Here is a 22,242-nt window from a genome sequence, read left to right as displayed (position 1 = left end):
TGAATTAAAATAAAATATAAATACACTCCTATCACTATAAAAAAAATTACTAGTCCAGCACACAAGTCGTTTGTACTGTTTATTAGTTTTTTACAATTATTTACAAATCCTTAAGGTGCGTGTTCATATTCTATTATAATTAAATATTTAATTAAGACTACCAAGATTTGGCATAAAACACCCATAATTTTTATACTAGAGCATAAAAATATAAAAAGACACCCCCTAAATCAATTTGAACCAGCTATCTATTTTAGAACATACATTAAGGTTCAATAGAAAACTTTGTTAGGCAGCTTTTTCATAAATTCTTTTCACTTTGTTTTATGAATATAAATTGCCATAAACTCATTTTGTATCTGTTTAAAAAGCTGAAAGGCTTTGAAAAATCGGTTTACTTTGTACTATTAAACAAGTTTCATACAAAGACGAATCGCTGTCGCCAATCTCTTAGTAGATATTTGCTGCTATTTTTTCACTAACATACTTATAAAAGGCTCGACTCCTTTTAACTTGTACTCAAACATGAGTAAAATGAAAATAAATTCTACCTGAAAAACAATACCTGTATTGGGATTATATATATTTTTATAATACTTAGTAGAAACAAGAAATAACTACAATAAGAAGAACAATGCATCAAATAAATTCTCTAACATGTATGTAATTTTCTTTTTCTTTTAAAAAAAATAAATAACACCTATTATAAAAAAACACTCTATTATTGTTTCAGTTTTTTTTTAAATAACATGTTAATAATGATGACTTTTTGGAAATATGTTATGAGGGAAAACAGGTGATATTTTATCAGCAAAATGGGAACGTTGCCCTCACTTCCGCCCTTATCTTAGTTTGCCCACATTAGCCTGAGAAACACAAACTACAAGTCTTTTCTAATATAGACAAGATTATTGTGTCGTGTAAATGGCACTTCATTATTGTATATAGATATAATTATATATGACTTATTAAATAAATACTATAATGTCTTCTCAAATTATAATGTTTAGGAATATCTTTGGGTAGGGAATTTTTTTTCTACCAACCAAAATAAGTTGTTACCATCGCATGAGAATTTCAGTGTAACTCGATAGAATTTATAACCTAATTAGCCATATAATTTGGTTGGGTGTCAAGAGTAACGGGTACTGGTATGTGAATATGAATATGGTACAATCAAAGCATTCAACTTTATCTATATTTAATCCAGATACCTATTATAATTACAATTTAGCCATTTTATATATCATTATCTCAGTTAAGATTTACGAGAAAATAATAATATCAAGATGCTCCTTTGTAATAACTTGCTAGAACTAATATTTCCTGGTAGATTTAAAGTGATTAAACAAGTGTTAGTGAAGTTCATGGAGTTTTATTTCAACTTTGACGATTTTGAAGATTTTTTTAATTGTCATTTTCATAAATTCATTATAGTTTTCATTCATAATAGGTTAGTATTACATGGTTTTATAAACAAGGATTTACTTTAATTTTTTTATACTATCAAGAGTTGAAGGCAACAACTTCGTATGCGTGCAATCCTATTTATCTTGTTTTCTTAATAACTGCACTCTCCAAAAACCTATACATATAAAAAAACTTCACTTTTCTAATGCCGTTTTCTAATAGTTCCCGCTGTGTGACATCTGTTTGTCACTCATAGTAAACTGATCCGTTCTATATATATTTGTTATACAAAATATTAATGTACCATACTTTAAAAATTACACAATTCTATCACCACTCACCATTTCTATTACCAATGAATATAAATGCTGATACCTATTGTAAAACAAAGGGTAGGCGAAGAGCTGACTACAATCGGTAAGCAACAAGAATCTGAATTCTATATTCGTTCAGCTAAGCGGTAAATACAAGGGATTTCATCGGATTTCACCTACAAATCCGTTTATATATCCCTTTGTTTATGCTCCTGTGATACGACTCGTTTTAAAATAATAGATATCTACACAAATATATTATTGTAACCGATTTTCAACATACTTCTTTTCCAAAAAGGAGGAGGCTACTTACTTCTAATGATTATTATCTACAAAGTTAAAGATCTTATTAAGTTGAGCAGTTGGGCGGTTTGATTTGTCTCTTATAATTCTTTTTTGTATTTATAATCCATACCAAAAGGTATTCTTCCTCTTAGTCATTTCGTTTGCAAATCTTTTAATGACCAAAAATAAATAAAATTCTTAGAAGAATAAATGGTTCTTCTAAGAATTTTATTTATAGAAAATGTATGGATATCTTTTTTTAAATAGTACTTTCAACTGTGTTTTCTCTTACACAATATTCTGGATTGTATACTGCTATTTATGTAAAAATACAAATATAAGAAAATAATGTTTTAACTCCAATATCAAAAATAAAAAAAAACTTAAAATCTTAATGAAAGTGACTCGTAAAGTTATTCCGTAAACAAATTTCAAATCAATTCAAAATGCAAACAAAAACAGATACTTTTAAGTTGTTGTTCTCTAAATACGTATTACGCAAAGTTGTAGAGCTCAGCCCCCGATCTATGCCCGATCGATGTCTTGTCGTACGAAGCTCCCAAAGATTACAGGGCCATTTACATATGAAACGCTTGCACCCGGCTCCCATTTTTATTCAACGATATAACTCGCAAGAAGAATATTATTCGTAAGTAAAACGAATTTCTCTCGTTCAAACAATCTTACAGTACTAACTTCTAAAATGATGTGCACGATATATCAAATTTTTGTACGCGAAAAATATGATGGTATTTTATCTAAGAATAGTTTTGGAGTTTTAACTGGAATAAAGTTTGCGTCTCGTCGTCTACATTAGGTGTGCCAATCTAAGTGCTTGCAAATGTTCATTTGAATAAATAATATTTTAAATTTTAATTTAAAGTTAATAAAGCCCCGTATGTTGACTAGGTTAGCCTATTAAAAGAATAATTTAAATGATTAGCGTGTACAAGCAAACAGGCTGACAACCTATGACATTTTCACCAGTATTAATTATTTTTTATTGGTAAATATTACAGGTATTCAATTTTTTTTTTTACTATTTCAATATACTAATAGACGTACCATGTTAAGGTGACCTAATGAAAACTAAACTGTCTGTAAACATATTGTCTATCACTGATAATATGTATTTGTTGTTGTTATTGACTAACGGTAAGTAGGTACATTGATGAACTTGTTTGTTATAATGGAGATTTTTTTACTGTATACGCTTACTTCATTTAATAATTTATTTATTACATACTATATTTGTTCTATTTCAGAGCTCAACGCCGCGCTTTTTCTTATTATCAGAGCGAGAAAATTAAATATTAAATAATATTAAGGAATTCATAGCCCGAATGAGAATTAAGGCCATAATCGTCGCCACAACGACGCGACGCCCTCAACTTTGTACGATATGCACAAAATTGCTTTAGATACAACATCGATCGTAAGCATTCGAATACGTTTGAGAGTTGTGACGTAAAAGCTAGCAGTCACAAGTACTACTTTCAACTCCCCTCGAAATCCTCTTATATCGCGCAGATTTTTAAACGATTCTGTACACGAGTGCCCTACCAATCATTGCTCTTTTATACCGTATTATTTAGACTCCATGAGAAAACATTTACGGGTATATAAATATAACAGAGCGAAATTTTTGGTTGAACAAATATATTTATTTATTATTTAGGTATACTCATTCTTAATTATTAAACATAATGGAAACGTACATAGGTTAAATAGTTTCGAATAGCGAATTACATTTGTGATTTACTTTCAAGAAAAACCGTTCAAGTGGGAGTCGGGTTCGCCCAACGAAAGTTCCTTACCAATTTCAGGATATCAGATCAATATATGTAATTCGTATTCTTTTTTCAAAAAAGAAACAACATTTTTCATAAAATTAATTTAATAAAAAAGCAAAACAAGTGATTGCTTATATTTATTACATTTGATTTTATTTTTCGTAGCTATGTATATTTTTAGTTTTCCCTTTTATTTGTCACCGTTCTGGACATGACAGGTTGTGTGGCAGTCGACACTGACACTATAGTGCAGACTGCAGGTGTACCCTACCCTGCGTTGCGGTACTATTGTAGTAGATATTGTTGATTAGCATAGTATTTATTTTGTATCAAATAATAATAGGACTGGACTGACTGTATTATAATTTAAAATAGAGTAATTGTTGGGGTTAACTTACAATTTTGTTTATAAATAGATCTATATAATTTAAATCTATATAATTTGTTTATATTTAGATCTATTAAAAATTAATAGATCTAATTATCAATATCAATGCATTTTAAAATATCTAAAATATCTTCAATTAATAACACAATATTTTCAATCCAAATAACAATGTTGCCGAGAACATATCTAAATGCAAATAATTATTCTTCGCAATGTTAATTATAGCATTATAATGAGAGCTACTAGTATATAATACCAACATAATATGGTCGAGTTATTACAAACAAGAATCTCAGTGAAGTTATAAAAACGAGAAAGCTTACGGTAGATTAAACTTTGGGCATGATTTCTCGAGTTCCGGCTGTTTTTCAACGTATGGAGAGGAGAATGGGCTCATATTTTAGCCGTCGCTACTCCATTAGTGACGCGGGAGCCCCAACCAATATGGCGTAGCAAGGCGAATCTACAGTGACAGGGGCGTTCACCCCGCTTGCAACCAACCCTCGTTTTTGTTATAAAATCAATATATTAAGGCTAACAGTTGTCATTTGTAACGATGTTTATATGTGTAGCTCTTAAAAGAAATACAATTGTACATTGCACAACGGCGCTGTTGAGAAACAGATATAAATAAGAATAACCATAAATAACATTATGAGTAAGCATAAATTGCTTGCTTTAGTACTAACATTGTTAAACAATTGTACTATACATAAATGAATGCACCACTTCAAAGGATTGTTACAATTGAACTAAATATGTTATAATATAAATAGTAGAGTGTGTCTGCGCTGGCCGCGCGCCAAACTAAATGAATTTTAATGCAAATCTCGACTTTGTACCCTCATACACTTCAAACTTAGAACGTGGCACCCATTTCAGTTAAAGTTCAATAACTTTACTGACTCGCGAGCTTTATTTATTCTTGCACTGAAATTCAAAGTTTCAAACTTATCCTATCTCACGCGTTTCATGATGATATCCGCTACATGGCTGACGTTAGGATTATATATTCAGAACTTGTAAACTTACTTTTGTTAAATGTACGAGTATTTCAATCCTCACTTATACGCTTATCACAATTCTATATCTGTTTCCCGGTTTACATTCATACAACTTTTTAATAAGATTCGTGTTTCAATTCAAATAAATAGTTCCTGGGATTAGCGCAGTCAACCCAACTAATTCTTTGTCAATATTATTAATAGCATAGATTTATGTGTAAACATGTATCTTTTGCTCTTTATTAGAATGCTTATTAGTTTAGAATTATTAGTAAGATACTATTTTAATACTTACAAATATAGATTTTTAAGTTAGGTGAAATATGAGTAACAAATAAATTTACGTGAAGTAAGGAGTCATGTTACTGGTTTCTTTCTGTAGATGATTTTTACTTGCTTATACTTACTAGTTTTAAATTAAAACATATAACGAAGCCTTAAATGTAGACGCTAGAAATCAAAATTACCAAGATCATATTTCATACATATCTACCTGGCGAGACGGAGACACAATTTCAATAACTCGAGATTAGTTATTCGATATGAGTTCAAAGCTCGGGTGATGCAATCGATATCACGATGATGATAATTTTTCTTATATATATGCCATTTTTCTGTTATGTCTGTGGAATAATATACAACTGACCATTTCAGTTGATAGTTCTGTAGAAATATCTGAACTTTTTTCAGATAAAAATAGATTTTCACCAACGTAAACAACATTATTATTACAGTCGTATTATATAAATTGCCGTAGAGACCCAGGTAACAACAATCAAACTCAGGTGCCAATATTGTACCTGTTCATACAAAACCCTTGGGACAATCATCCTTCTCAGTTTGTAATTATAATTTGATTTATTCATTATTGAATGAAGTCCATGACCAAACGTCCAAACCCACGAGACCTGACGCTACCAAATACCACAACCGAACGTGCCAAGACCTGTTTAATGCCTCAAAGTAATTTTCTAATTTTCTTTTCAATTTCACCAAAGCCCCACTTCAAAACTTTGCTTTTGTAACTAACTTAACCACTCAAGAGTAATTTCGCTAAAGCTTTCCGCTTAAATGCTTTACGACTGGGTAATGCACAATAAACATAAAGCTTACTTTGACACGCTACGCTATTACTATATTTAATTTGAAGATTCAAATAGACTCATTTAGCTCTCGAACGTTTAATGACGGCGTGATGTAAAATTGTATGAAATATCCAGAAATAACGAATACATTTTATTATATCTATCTATACTAATATAATAAAGCGGAAGAGTTTGTTTGTTTGTTTGTTTGTTTGTTTGTTTGAACGCTAAGATCTCTGGATCTACTGGTCCGATTTACATTGTTTTTGTTTTATATGAAAGCTGCATTCTTCAGAAGTGCTATAGGCTATATAACATTACATTACACATATATACTAATATATTTTAAAGTACATTCTAATTTGACATGTAATTTATTCTGCCATGTTAATAACAACCGTCGTTGCTACGCGACCGCTACCGCGACGTTTTGATATTCATCCTTATGAAAATAAATATAATAGTCACTTTTAGCATTTTATCTAGATTGAAATTATAGTTTACTGTATAACATTCTAATAAATAATTAAGGAGATGTCACTGATTCCAAATGACCTAGCCACCTAGCGGGCGGCACAGTATGACCGACGCGAACGGGCAGATGACGTTGACGGTTTTATAAATTTTCATACATTTTCGAACTTTATTTGTTGTTTATAATTAATTTAAAATACACTTTGATTCTCTTCTTATTTTATTTGATATTGCCCGCTAATTATCCTACTTAATAGAGAGAAATGTTTAGTTATTTCGAAGAGTCGATATCTATGTACGCACGTACGGAAAACTTTAGGTACTTTTTCTAATATTAAGAATACCTATCCTTTAGATACTTTTAATCCTTTTGTTAGTTCATTTCAATAACTCAGATATTTTTTTCTAATAATGTGTATCTACTTATTATTCTTTTTGATTATTTGAGCTTATATTTTCTTACTAATTCTATTGAGAATTGAAAATAATTTCATGAATATATTTAATAAATATTCTTATAGTTGAAGCAGGCGTAGCCGCTTCCGGGTCCACTAGTTTATTATAATTGTAATGTATGTTTACATAATATGTATTATATACGCTTTATTGCGTATAAATATAAAGATTTATACATAGTCCCTAATATTGTTGGCAAAGGTGAATTTATTCCTAACAGAGATTCCTTCCAGTCAACCTATGGGTATGAGAGACTAGTATTTAGATGTTACATAATTGAAAAGCCTTCGTATTTAATAAAAAAAAATTACACGTAGACCCTACAAGACTCATTTTCTTTTTAAACGGTTTTATTTAGCTCATCCCGTTTGTTTATTTATTTATTTATTTGTTTGTTTATTTGTTTGAGTCAAATTTTTGATGTTAAAACAATATATCATTTATTTAGTGATGAGCGGTGAGTAAAAATAATAAAAAATAATAATTCAATATTGACAAGAAATCATAAAAATATTATGATAAGTAACAAAATTATTATTAAAAAAATAATAACTAATGAAAATTTCTGAAACTATTAAGATCTTTATCACGCTAGATGTACTATTACACATTATTAATATATTTTATACAGACTATATTTTATATGTATAAAAATACATGCTTAAAGCGTCATCTTAAGGATATAGATCAGAAGTACCTATAAATATCTAGACGGTAGAAAAAGAATCTTACTGTAAAACGATTGAATGAAAAATGTTGGAAACGTAACGTACACATATATTTTTATCGATTTAAGCAAGAATGAATAGAAAACCCTCACCTGCGAACATATTGTAACTTGAAGAGCAGAGCGACAAAGCAATGTGGAGTGCTTAAGGTCATCGGTTAAAAAACTAACCTTAGGCTCACTCGATATAAAACATTTCTTTATTCTGAATTCATTATATAAATTTTTCAATACTTATACAATATTTACATATGAGTATTTTTATAACATATCGACTTCTTGCACGTGGTGACCCTAATCTTCTTTATTTGAAGTATAAACTAAAAACTTTATAGTAATTAAGATGAGCTTGTCGAAAAATATCATTTGCTCTATAACATAATTATATAACTATACAAAAAAGTGATAATTGTATAAAAAAATGTTTTGCTTTAGGCAATACTCACTATCTTCATATAAAACGGTCCACTGCATAAACAGCATTGTAGGATTTAAAAAGGGCCGCACCCTTACATCATTATTGAGGTCGTTAGCTATTACTAACATCATTACCGTCATATTTATCCCAGCCCTAAAACAGTTAAGCGCGCCAGGTGCTATTTCGCGAATAATCTTTTTAGCTTTTAAACTTTAGACTTAACTTACTAATATTTAAAAAACCGGTCAAGTGTGAGTCGGACACACCCACCGTGGTTTCCGTATCTATTGCAGGATTGTAGGTCAGATTTAAGTTTAAGAAGCTCATTACAAACTTATACTTGTAGGTCATTTCATACAAAAGGAGCGCTTATTTAAATTTGTCAACTTTTATAAGTTCTACTTCTCGTTGACTTACAATCCTGAAATTGATATGGAACCCTCGGTGGGTAAGTCTGACTCACAGTATACCGTTTTTTTTTTATTTTAGCTTCCTTTTTTACCGCATATAACAAAGTAGGCAGACAGAACCTAGTGTTAACTCTCTGTTTGCTTTCCGCGTGATTTGAAAGCTTTATCTACCAAAAGAGAAAATCAAAAGATTCATTTCCTCAAGTGAGGATCAAACCCAAACCCTTCACATTTGCAGTCATATACTCTCCCACTGCGCCACGGTGGTCTCAAATATATTAACTTATTAATTAATATATAAATATGATATTTGCTAAAATTACATTATTTGTTAAAGCTTTATTGGTAAAAGCTCGTCAAGTAAATAATCGTCATTAATAAAGGTATTTGGAATTCGCACGTAACCTCATTAATCTCACTTTGTCACTCACCTGTGAATACGACCGCCATGCCTCAATGAACCTTACCTATAGGCTTATTCTGCAAATAACATATAAAACGAAAGCATATTCTACTTTCTAAACGTTGAAAAAAAGATCTGTTAAATGTGGAAGTATTATATTAAATTAAATAATGTTTGAGGCGATCGTGACGCAGCGACACAATTGTGTGACTGGGACGCCACGGTTGGGGGTTGGATCCCGGGGAATTAATTATTAAATGTTTTCATTTTATCTCTGTAGTAAAAACGCAAAGCACGGCGTTAACTTCCACCATTCAACACGTAATATTTCTAATGCAGGTAGAAAGCGTAGAACGAAGTTTTTTGACATACTCTTAACTCTACTTTACTGGATAAACCGCCAGAGAGAACAGTAAACGCTTAATTAATTCTTATAAATAAAATAAAGTTATATGAATTTCTACTGTTATTTAACATAAAACTATTCCTAATCCAACACTCGAGTTTTATTTATATATTTTAATCGAATCGTTAAGGCAAGGGTATATTATGTACGTAAATGAAAAAAAAGTCCTACATTTCCGAGAATGCTTACTATACTAATACTATGAACATTCTCATATGAGAATAAATTAAGAATAAATTATGCATTGCAACAAAACTGAAAGAGCTTTCAGTACTCTTCTTACTAAAGCTTTTAAGCACTGAATTCAGATAAAATTCTCTAATTCCATATGTATAATATCAACACAATATTTGCTGTACGCTTATTTAAATAGAAATTCGTTACATTCCAGAGGGTGTTTTCTGGGAAAGTTGTATTAGCTTATATTATATATATATACAATATCTCTATACACTGTTAATCAGAGGGTGGTTCTTAACGCCGCGATTTTCTTTTAAAAATACCTTCTTAAAAATACCTTCATATGGAATAACTCCTAACATTGAATTATCGGTGGGGTTAAGCCCCACCAAATATTTGTATCGCGTATAAATTAAAATACACATAACGTAATGCAAAATGTAATAAAAAAGCAGATAAGCATGGGAAAGCTTCACTGGCTTCTAATGGATTGTTTTGTTTTTACGATAATTATATTGTTTTTATCCAAAACACACCATTTTTTTTACTCTTAAAGTTACAATAAGGGAGTTATGGGAGTTACAATCCTTATCGAAAAAAAAATATTTTCTTGGTATGTATTCTCGTTATTTGGGATAAGAAGTAAAATAATTATGGTAAAACGGATTCATTAGAAGCCATTGCAGCTTTTCCGTGCTTATCTTACTAGACTCTTTAGTGAAATTGTCTGATATGTTCTCATGAAGTTGCGTCGAAATTCTTATACGCTTGTTCCATCTTATTTATGCTGTTTAGAAGCTAAGCTCTGTGGGGAGATTTTTACACGTATGGCTTAGAAGTCAGAGCGCTTACAGACGCTGGTTCAAATCCTGCTACGTTCTGAGTGGCGGAACTCAACGCCTCACTGTTGGCTTGGTACCATAACAAAGAAATTATAATATTAATAAATAACAATTAATTCACCGAGTGGGAATCGAACCCATAATTGTCGACTTACAGTCACACGCTTGTGCCCTTTCGCTAGGATGGCCTTCAAATTTATTAAGAGTAAAACCGTACAACAATAACGTTTTTAAATCTCATGGAAGGAAATAGTTTAGAGATTAGACGCTAAAAGTCAATGCTAAGTAAGTGTTAATTGGTGTGGGGCTCCGAGCTGACCGCCAGCAAGTCTGATAAGAGTATCCGAGTATTATCCCAAAGGTATTTACTTACATGGGAACTGAACAGCGAGTAATAGGAAAAATCGGTCAAGTGTAAGCCAGACTCTTCCAACAATGGTTCCATTTCAATTTCAGGATTGTTGGTAAACGGAAAGTACAGGTCCACGGGAAGTTCCCTATAAGTTTTGATTACGTGCCGAATTTCATACAACATAAATGATGCTGTTCTGTTCTGTTCTTTAAAAAAAACGATGCAAAAACGCTTGTATCTGTTGATTGTGTTGACCTAAACTTTATTTTTTTTCCTGGTCATTACCTCCACACGATCTTTATGTCTTGACAGAAGGACAGACAGACTGACAACAAAGTAAAGTAGAGTTCAGTTTTTTTTTTCTTTTGAGGTACGAAACCCTAAAAAAGCGCAAGCAAGGCTTTGTGGAATGAACAACTAAATAGTAAATAGAAAGATTCCTATCGTATAGTAACGTCGTAATCTCTTTAGCAAACTGCTAGACCTTTTACTAAGTGTTCAGTGTTGTTTTACTACTTTATATATGTATGTTTCTTTGTGGCGTTATAAAGAAAAATTCTTACGCCAATCGTCGGTCCACCTGGTGTAGGGCCTACCTACGGAGCGTCGGCTGCCACTCGAGAACCTTTGGGGAAGGAAACAGTGGACGTCTAAAGGCTGACATGCTCATTATGATGATGATGATGATGATGAATGTTAACATTTGATTAATTTCAAGCAACGCAACAACAGACTATGATATTTATAAAATTCACAAAGAAAATAAGATTTACAAAGCACATATCAGTATTTAAATCTTATTAAATTAATATAATTTTACTTCCTGCTATAGATATAAAATATTCACAATAGGTAAGTTAAGTCACGAGTTCTCACGCTCTCAGGTACATAAAATATGAGGTTATGAAACTGCTTTTAGGTAACACCGAAATTATTATCTCTGAATTTCAAATATAAAACATAATTTTTAATGACTGGCTGTATATTTAGGAATCAGTTATGCTAGCAACTTCATCGGTATATGGTGCACGTCGTAGCGCAGTGCTACATCGATTTACTGTATGCGCAAAGATTCTTGGTTCGATTCCCACTCGGTGAAAAAAAATATTTTCATTTCTTTTATTTACGAGTATATTGTAAGTTTTCACTTAGTTCAGTAAGTATAGTATCTATCATTCATATCATTATATATTTTTATAAAAAACTTTACATAAGCTTTGACGTAAATGTAACGTAGTTTACGAACAACTCCACATTATGGTTCCTTTATATATAAAAGGTATTTACCTTTTAACTGAATATATCTAGAGCTACCCGTGCAAACATAAGCCGCTTATTCATCTTCTAACCAATTCACATTCCACTCTAAGGAATCGAATCGTACTTCTGGAAATAATTCACAAAGGCAGCAGATAAATATTGAAGATTTTAAGAGGCAACAATTTCACTTGGTTTTCAGTCTTTAATTCATATTTAACAACCAATATATTATACATATATATTATAAAAAATATAGAATGAAATTAGCTTCACGTAGAGGAAACCTAGTGTTAAGACATTCCGATGCCCACTTTTCCGCTGAATTCTGAAGGCAAGTTGAGTGGCTGAACTCAACGCCGCGTTACCTCGACACCATAGCGAAGAAATGAAAGTATAAGTTTAAATAAACATTTCAATTCCTCGAGTGGGGACCGAACTCACCACCAGTCGCGTTTACATTCCCACTATGAGCAACTGCGCCACGACTGGCCTCATATATTACACATCTTGCATATATTCGGTCTGGTCCATAACAAGAGGGTACAATACGCATCCACGAAATATTTTATTCATGTATTTTCGGTTGCGCTGACAAAATAATAAAACGAACAATAATAACTCAATTCTCAATTTATTGCAATCAAAAGCACTGTATGAACAGTGTCGGTTTCTGAACGGAGAGTGCCGATATATAAACGTTAAAATAAATGATGCCTGGTAGCCATCACTGTGATAAAGTAAATCAATATTAAAAATTCGCAACGTTCTACTGAAAAGTTAGTGGTAGATCACTTTACAATTTAATTTTTACTTAGATAGCTCCAGGTGTACGAAGGAACTACAGTTTTGAAAATTTTAATACGAGAAGACCTATGTTGGGATATATGGACGGATCCTTTCAAAACCAAAAAATATTTACTTCTTTCTATATGATTATAATATTTGTAGTAAAACTGATTTACTTATTTTTTTAAATAGGAAAAGATTAAAAAACTTTATTTTGACCACATTTCCCATTAATTAATACCTTGGCAGAAGCTTCTCAACTTTCGTGCCAACTATGCAAAACCTATACAATTAAATCGTAGGTAAACTATGTTATGTTCTATACTACTTGAAATAAAGGGGCTTGTTCTATTTAGTGACAGATGTGATGAGATTTAGTAGTCAACTATTATTTAATTTAAAGAAAATAAATCAAATTACATCAGCTTCACGCTGTATCCCTCACACAGCAGGGTAGGTAGAGGAAAATGTAGTGTTAAGAAAATCCGTTCCCCACTTTCCGCTGTAGGCAATGTGTGTTGAGTGGCGAAACTTAGCGCCGCTCTTTGCCAGCGTAACTCAACGCAACATATGCATGAGTTGGGATAGTAGACCCAACACTGCAGCGAAACTATTAATTTAATATTTATATAATATAAATATACAACGTATAAAGATTTTTTGTATTAGAACTTTTAAAATAAATCAAATAAGAATTAACTTAAACCTGAACTCATCACAGGCGAAGCAGGCACAACCGATCTAATAAAATATAATTAACGAACTCCAAGCCCATTAGAGGATACTATATTAGTTTGTTTTCCGAAATCTAACTACTGATCATTCAATACTCTGATAAAATATAATATATAAACGGAAATACCATATAAAAGTTAACTAGCGCCTTCCTACATAACAGGAAATATTAGTTGTGTATTAAATGTACTTTGATATGAATCAATATCCGCCCTATAGTTTTTTTGTGAAGATGTCTTTAACTAGCCCATGTTCAAATTAGAAATTTGTTGGAAATTAAGAATACTCGTTTTAAGAAGTCACAACGCTAACAGAATAGAAAGCGCGGTAATTAATACTGACTTTAATTTTATTAATTATTCGCCTCTCTTCTTAATTGTTCTCACAGTCGGTCAATTTAGTTGAAGATTTTTGTAAATTAGAAACATAGATGATATGATTTTAACATTATCTTCGATAATTATAGAGCAATTATTTTCCATAACCTCTTACTTAAGTCTTCATCGACCTCCGACTCGTGTTAAACTTGGCGAGCATCCAGCCTTTACAAGGACTGCCATCCCGAACAACCTATTGAGAGAAATATAACAACTGGGCTCGAGATTTACAGCAATCGGTAACTCTATGTTACTGCTTGCGATTGTCTGTGAATTTGCCGTATAACTACGCAAGTTTATTGGTATTCGACAGATTATATATTCATTTGTAATTATTAATATTAAAACTTTTTATTAAATTTTACCTACAGTATCTTATGATACTATATTTGAAATGTTATTCTAGCTTTCACTATTTACAGAACTTCGATGAGCTTTTTCGTCGAGTTACCATAACTCAATGGAGTAGAGCTTTTGAAAATATATTTTATTTTCTTCCCTTGTATTTTTATTAACTACATATTCTGTATATATATATTACTATTTGTATATCTTTAAATGTATATTTTGTAGGAAAAATTTATAAAAGATAGCATTAAGTGGTTGACTGGCAAAGGACCAAAGAGAGAATGGAGCATTGGAGGAATTCAATTTATAGCAAAGACTGATAGTGCCAAATTGTAAGTATCGACGTAAATAATAGCCGAGCTTTGTTCAATTAAAGAACGATTCAAAAAGCTCTCTTAAGTTGTTTTTCTTGAACAAAAGAAACAATATCCACATAGTTAATACTATGTATCTTTTTTTGGACACAATTTATTGTTCAATAATTTAGTTCTTTTTTTCTAAAGTATTTCTTTTTTCAAAGAACATAAAAAATAGTGGTTGAAATCACTATATCTCTTGACATATCTTTTTCAAGCTTCACGCTTTCACCTAGCATGGTAAGTAGAGGAAACCTGGGTACCTAGTTTTAAATCACTCCGTTCCCATTAAGAGACTTTTGTTTCCACTTTCCGGCGGAACTCAACGCCGCGCTTCGCCTCGATACCATAGCGACGCGCTATATTAAATATTAAATTTCCTCTAAAGGGATCGAACCCACAGCCTGTCGTGTTTACATTCGCACGCTTGTGCCCTTGCGGCATGACTGGCATTAACTATTACATACTATGTAATATTGACTGGTATACCTAATATCAATTGAAATAAATTATTAATGTTATAAAAGTAATAGATACAAGTGTTATTTAGAAAAAGGAAATATAATACTAGCCAGTGTCTCGAGAGAGTACCGTCCTAACGCGGGCGTAGCAACTCGAGCGTAACCAACGGAACCATTACTTTGATATAGAATCATGGCACAGACTAAATATATAGTAATGTTAAGAATAAATCCCTACCTATATTATAAATTCGAAAGTAACTCTGTCTGTCTGTCTGTCTGTCTGTCTGTCTGTCTGTCTCTCTGTCTGTCTGTTTGTCTTTTACACAATCAGAGCCAAACTGCTAATTTAATTGTGATAAAATACTCATATAGAGATACTTGAGAGTCTCGGGATGAACATAGGATACTTGTTTTCTCATATTTGTAATATTTTCGATATACCAATATATTAAAATAATTATTAATTTGACTTGCAATTTATTCCGCTATGTATTAACGGTTGTTATTAAACAACCGTCGTTGCTAAGCAACGATTTGCAAAGTTTGTTGTTAGAAAACGTCACCCAAAATGAGCTTGCTTAACGCATCTCTCTATAGAAAACTGAAAATAATTTTATAAATATATTTAATAAATATTCATATAGTTCAAGCGGGCGTAGCCGCGTTCGGGTCCACTAGTATAGTTATAAAAGTATATGTGTAAAAAAAAAGGAAAAACTGACTACAAAATTATACCTACATAATATATGCCCAAATTTAAACAAAAGTCAAAAAATAGAAAATAATACTTCAAAATAAAGAAAATTGAAAAATAATAATGAAAGTATTGACATTATTATATAATGCCATTTATTTTCGGAGTCAGCGTCAACTTGATTTTTTTTAAAGTTGTTTTTCTTATCTTTTGTTCGTATTTATGTTTTTAGCAGTTATCTATTAATGTAAACATCTCAAATGATAGGCACAATTATATGATGAAACATTCTACAAATTAATTATATGATCATATTTTACTTTAATAACGAACATAAATAATTATGTGTATTACATAAGTAATTTTGAGAATAAAAAAATATATACTCCTTAAAGTGATTTCGTCTCCTGATATTTGACCACTTCACGCCTGGAGCACGATTCCATTGAACTCGTTTAGGGTCCCGGGGTCCGCATGTAATAAAAAACAGAATTGAGCGGAAATGAAATAAGGCTAACCGGTTTTACTTCGATACCGTCGAAGGTAAGTTTGATTTTTTTTGTCAGAAACGAACAATAGACGGAATCGGAATAGTAAACTTTAGGGTCTATAATAGTCTTTAATATTTCTGAAACCAGTCTTCTGGGAACCAGTGACCCTAGTGACACTCCATTAACCACTAAAAATAAAATTGATTTTAAAATGTTCCTAGCTAATACCAGCGGCATCGACTCCGTGGTCAAACGAAAAAAACTAAGAGTGTATGACTCATGTGCCAGAGGTACATATCTCTAACCGATAGAATTATCTTGATATAATATATACCAAAATAGCTTTCCTCGATAAATGAACGGACTATTTAACTGAAAATATTTTTCAATTCCAACCACTAGTTTCTGAGATTAGCACGTTTACATTAAACTAAGTCCTTCATAGATGAAAAGGTTTAATTAAGACAATTTATAATATTTATGTAAATATAAATTTAAAATGAAAGTGTGTTTAAAGAAAGTGCGAACATTGTATATATTTACATTTGGTTTATATATTAATACTGGAATAATTTAAATGAATAATTTATCTAAATAGAAATTTTGTAATTATTCTTATCACCATTACACAAGTTCCACATACCGGAAAAGGTAAATCTATTTGAAGTTGAGGATGTTAAAAAATGTTGACAACGCTTTTCTTGTGCGTTCGGAACGGATGTCTTATCTACCGCTACTTCCTGTGTCAATGTCTCCTAAATATGAATGTGGAATGCGGTTCTAACCGATGTCTTATTGTGATATACGCACAGACTATATTGGTATCGAACACTGGTGGAGTACAGCGGAGTACCTGCGTCTCGTAATGAAACCTTTTTACATTGCAGTAATTTCCTCTACATTATTTGTAAGATTCAATTTAAGATGAAGATTAGACTTTTTTATTTTTTTTTAATGATAGTATTTTTTCGATAGCTATTTAAAATTATTTATTGTTTGCAATTTTTATTTGTTCAAATTTTATTGAGATTTAAAATAAAGTTATAGAATCTTAGGTCAGTTTAAAAATCTTAAGTATATTTGACAATATGTCCATAGTGTTTCTATATGTTTATGTTTGTAGTTATTTATGTATACTATATGTAAATATATTTAGGTATATATATATATTTATATATCAATATAATATCACTAACAAATATAATATATAGTATTGTACTCAAAACCCCACGACTCATTTAATATATTCTGGTTTAACCATTATTGTAAAGCGATAGGATCGCCTATTGTGTAATTTTAAATATTAATTATGAATATTCTTGTAAATACTGTAATCAGTGTATAATACAGAGTATTTTACTTAACGTAATATTATTTTTGTTAGCATTATTTATTAATAAATGTATTTTAATATAAATAGACATAATATAAAGTGGGCACTCAGGGCAAGATCAATTCATACAAAAACGAAGTTTAATAATCGCCTTGTTTATTTTCTTTCCATTTTACTTCTAAGTTCTTCCAACATAAAATATTCACATACATTATCTTACATCAAACAACATTCACCGTGCATTATAATAAAACATAGTAATATACATTACCATATAATTTTAAAGGGAAAATTTCTTTGGATATTTTGCTTTCAAATTCTTATGACGATATTATTAATTATACATAACATCTATTCAGAACTTCAACATACAGGATATATTACAATCAGTATAATATTAATGATTTGGCGATCTTATGTAATACCGATTCATATCACGTAATAACTTACTATTACTTCCTTCAACTAATCAGTCGTGGATCCTAGGCATAGGATCCCTTGTAACATCCACTATTTATTATTACATCTAAATAAATTATATAATATAAAATCTATTTCACGATTTGTTACATATACGGTATATAGGTAACATATGTACAATATAAACATTTGGGTAGTATAGCGTCCATCACTTTAAACATCAGTAGCACAGCCGTCCTGGTATCTGTCGTCGGAAGGCCTCGTGATTGTTAGGACCCGTTTGAGTGCAGAGACTGGTGGCAGCACCGGCGGAGCACGCTGCCACACACGAAGAGTCCGCGCTCCGCCCACAGGCAACCCATAATCGGCCGGATATGGAGGGTCCGAGTTGCTAGCTACAGTCATTGCATGTGATCTAGGAAATGTTCGGCTCATATAGCCTAGTTCTTCTTGTGATCCATTAACACTGCTATTTTCTATGATGGGAGTACGATCATTGTAATACGCAGGAATAGCCGAACTTATCGCTCGAGCTAAATTATTAGCCTGATTCATTTTAATTTGATCCCAGAGACCTGATGGATACAAAGAATCTGAAGCTTCTCGTGCATATTCCCCACTTTCTGGACGGTTAACGCTGTCTGGTCTTGTATCATTGATGAGATCAGGATCTATTCCTCCTGATACTGTGGGCGAAACGACAATCGGCCCGCCATTTGTAATTAAACTCCCTCGGCCTTCATAGTGGTTTGTTGTGTAAGGTATGTCATTTGCCCTTTGCGGTTTCAAAACTGGATTACATTTGACGTCATCATAATTTGGTGATTCTTGTCTACTCGCCAAAACAGCTACATGTGGCCTGTCTGTTACTGTTGGATGAACCTCATTTCCTGATACTACTCTGTCTAATGTATTTGGCGTTTTACTTTCACAATTATGTGTAGGACGTATCCGCACAAATATTATAAGCAATCCCAAAGAAATCAAAATAATAACTATAAACAAAGCCGCTCCAAGACTTGCTATTTGTGCGCCTCCTAAAGACGCCATTCCCGCTGCCATTTGAGTGACATGAACCGTAAAGTTGGCTTCAACATTGCCTCCTTTATTTTCGGCAACGCAATAAAATTCTGCCGAATCTAATTCTTGTGTATTTGTGAGTATTAGAGTAGACTTTTTCTTGTAATCACCGGTTTCGAATATATGCGTTTTTTGATGAGAGTTAAAATTGGTCCCGTTTTGTAACAGCCTCCCGTTCCAATACCAGTTAATGTTTGGACTTGGTATGGCCTCTGTCCTACACACCACCGTTGAGTTTTCACCTACAGCTGCCTCGACATGCTTGTTCACCGGCAAAATTTCTGGCTTACAAGCAAACTCATCTAAAGCTAGTTCCGAAAACAGTTTATTCGCTAACCGGGAAGGTGACGCACACATAGGAGATGAAAATAATTTATGTTTGGACAGCCACATCTTAAGATCTCGTAGTCGGCAGTCGCAAGTCCAAGGATTGTCTGATAAGTCAATTACTCTCAACTTTTCTAATTTTTCCAACGAGCTTAAAGGCAGCTCTCTAACATTATTACCGTTCAGTTTTAAAGATTCTAATGATTGCAGGTTGTTGAATACTTCAGCTGCTATATCTCGTATGTCGCATCCGGCAAAGTCTAGTTTCACAATGCTGCCAAGGTTATTAAGAGAATCCGCATGAATTTTCAAAATAGGATTGTATGCGAGCGTGAGATCTCTCAAAAATGGAACATCTTTAAAGCTATTCGAAGGTATTTGAGTGAGTAAATTATGCGAGAGATCTAATTCGACTAAATTAGTGAGGCCTTTGAAAGCCCTATCATTTATTTGGCCTATATTACAACTACGCAGGTACACACGTTGTAGATTAACAAGTCCTGTCTTTGCAAAAGCTTCCTGAGGAAGAATTTGTAGATTATTTCCCGAAAGATCGAGCACTTGAGTAGCAGGATCCACTGGTTCAGGCACAGTAATAAGAGCTCGATCCACACACTCCACAGTTTGTTTTCCACCTTTCCATTTACACATACACGCAGGAGGGCACGATCCTGGAGGAGCAATTCCAGCTAAAATTGTTTTTATCACCATCACATTTACTACCACCACCGGCCACTTCATTTTGATAATTTTTATTTAAATTTAATATAATGTCACTATATCATTGCTTTAAAAGTCACTTTTTATGTCAATGTCCAACTTTTCACAATAAATTTCAAAATATATATGTGTTTATATAAATATAATTTCCATATAGTGGTACCGTATCACATCACTACTCGAGAAAGTTGGTGAGCGACACATGACGGCACGACGTCCACTCGCGACGGCTGTGAGTTAACTGAGGGGGAGGGATGGTCTAAATGAAAAGAGCTCAACGCATGCGCGCTGTGGGCACCCCGCACCCCGCTCTGCGGCTTATCCTCGTCTACCGAGCTGAGTGGCCCTACTCAACGTGATGAAAGAATTCCAAAGTGTAATTTTCTACCTGACTGTGACCGCGGCCGACAATCCCACTCGCCAGCCCGTCACGTTCATTCATAAATACCTGAGTCCGTGTGCAGCTATTTTTTCAATTGAAGCTGATATAACAATACCACATTCGCTTGCCGCCTCCATACATCATCGCAATTGTTATACCGTAGGTACAACCTAAAATCACGTAGAAGGTCCCAGGTATAGAATTTACAATAGCAAATGGTAGAGGCGGCAGGTAACAACTTGAATTACACAGGATGTCCAACAAAAAGAGATATTGAATGAAATTCCATTCATATCCTTAACATTTTTATCGTAATCTTTATTTACAAAATTTGTCTTTCTCGTGATTTTACTGAGAAGTAACAGCAATTATTCAATATACCTATTTATATTATTCTAGTAAGTATTATGATTCATTCAATTAGAGGGTATATTTGTGTATAGAGCTATGCCTAAAGTTATAACAATAATTTTCGTCTTGTCTTGTCAACTCCGATAGCCGTGATCGTGTAGTGGTTAGGACCCTACGTTGTGGCCGTACTACGGCCCGTACTACCCAGGTTCGTATCCTGGTCACGGCAAGTGACAACTGTCCCGGCGGAGTTATATTTCACAGGCAGCCACATAGTCCTTGCATTTCTTTAGGAACTCAACGCCGCGCTTCTGCCTTGATACCAGAGCGAAGAAATGAAAATAATAATAAATAATAATATAAGTTGAAGAGTTTGGCGGGAAGCGGATGGGTCCGAAAAGCTGAGGATCGAGTGTGGTGGCGAGAATTGGGGAAGGCCTATGTCCAACAGTGGACAAAAGATGGCTGTTGATGATGATTATGATGATGATGATGAATAATACATTCCCCCCGAGGGATTGAATCCACATGCGCCGGGCGTGCTACAGTTAAAATTGCCCATGCACTACGACGGTGTCAAAAAATAAAAATTAAATTTACTATTGTAAAAATGTTCCTTTTAAACAAAAAATAATACTAAAAAAATCCTTGAAAGGTATATTCAAGTTCACGGGTACATTCAAGTTACCTCTCAAGTACTTATATTTTATCTAGTGGCGCTCATTGCAATAATGAAGTAGCAAATGATGGTATAAGAAATAGCATATGGCGTATGCGCATGTGGCTGGCACGCTCCTGGCCACAGCTGTCGGTGCACCTGGAGTTTGTGTGGCTGACAGTTCATAGACCACATGTCGCAATATACGGCTTCTATATGTCAATATTTATAAAATTAACAATAATATAGTAGACAATAAAATAAACGTACATTTATACACTAATGTTTTTTTTTCAGTTTCACACTCGATCCCAGCTGCATGTAGCAGAGTAGGCAGAGGGACTCTAGTGCTAAGACACTCCGCTCTTCAGTTTTCGCCGAATTCTAGAGGCATTGCGTGTTAAGTGGCGAAATCGACGCCGCGCGAAATGAACACTACAAATTTCATTTCTTTCAAGTGGGAATCGAACCCACAACCTGTTGCGCTTACTGTCACACGCTTGTGCCCTTGCG

General features: G+C 32.8%; 1 protein-coding gene across 1 annotated transcript; it reads right to left on the bottom strand.

Moving 5' to 3' along the window:
- Positions 1 to 17,927: 17,927 nt before the first annotated feature.
- kek1 (leucine-rich repeat, immunoglobulin-like domain-containing kekkon 1 protein) lies at positions 17,928 to 20,646 on the bottom strand. The gene has a single exon (XM_085203246.1). It carries the CDS (start codon positions 20,357 to 20,359, stop codon positions 18,425 to 18,427), a length of 1,935 nt encoding a protein of 644 aa, XP_085059372.1. The 5' UTR covers positions 20,360 to 20,646; the 3' UTR covers positions 17,928 to 18,424.
- Positions 20,647 to 22,242: the final 1,596 nt, after the last annotated feature.

Source organism: Heliconius melpomene, chromosome 19, assembly GCF_056956725.1.
Source record: "Heliconius melpomene rosina isolate 202511_hmr_F chromosome 19, ASM5695672v1, whole genome shotgun sequence".
NCBI classification, from domain to species: Eukaryota; Metazoa; Arthropoda; class Insecta; order Lepidoptera; family Nymphalidae; genus Heliconius; species Heliconius melpomene.
The sequence above is the reverse complement of the archived record's forward strand: the minus strand, read 5'-3'. Positions and strand labels throughout refer to the sequence as shown.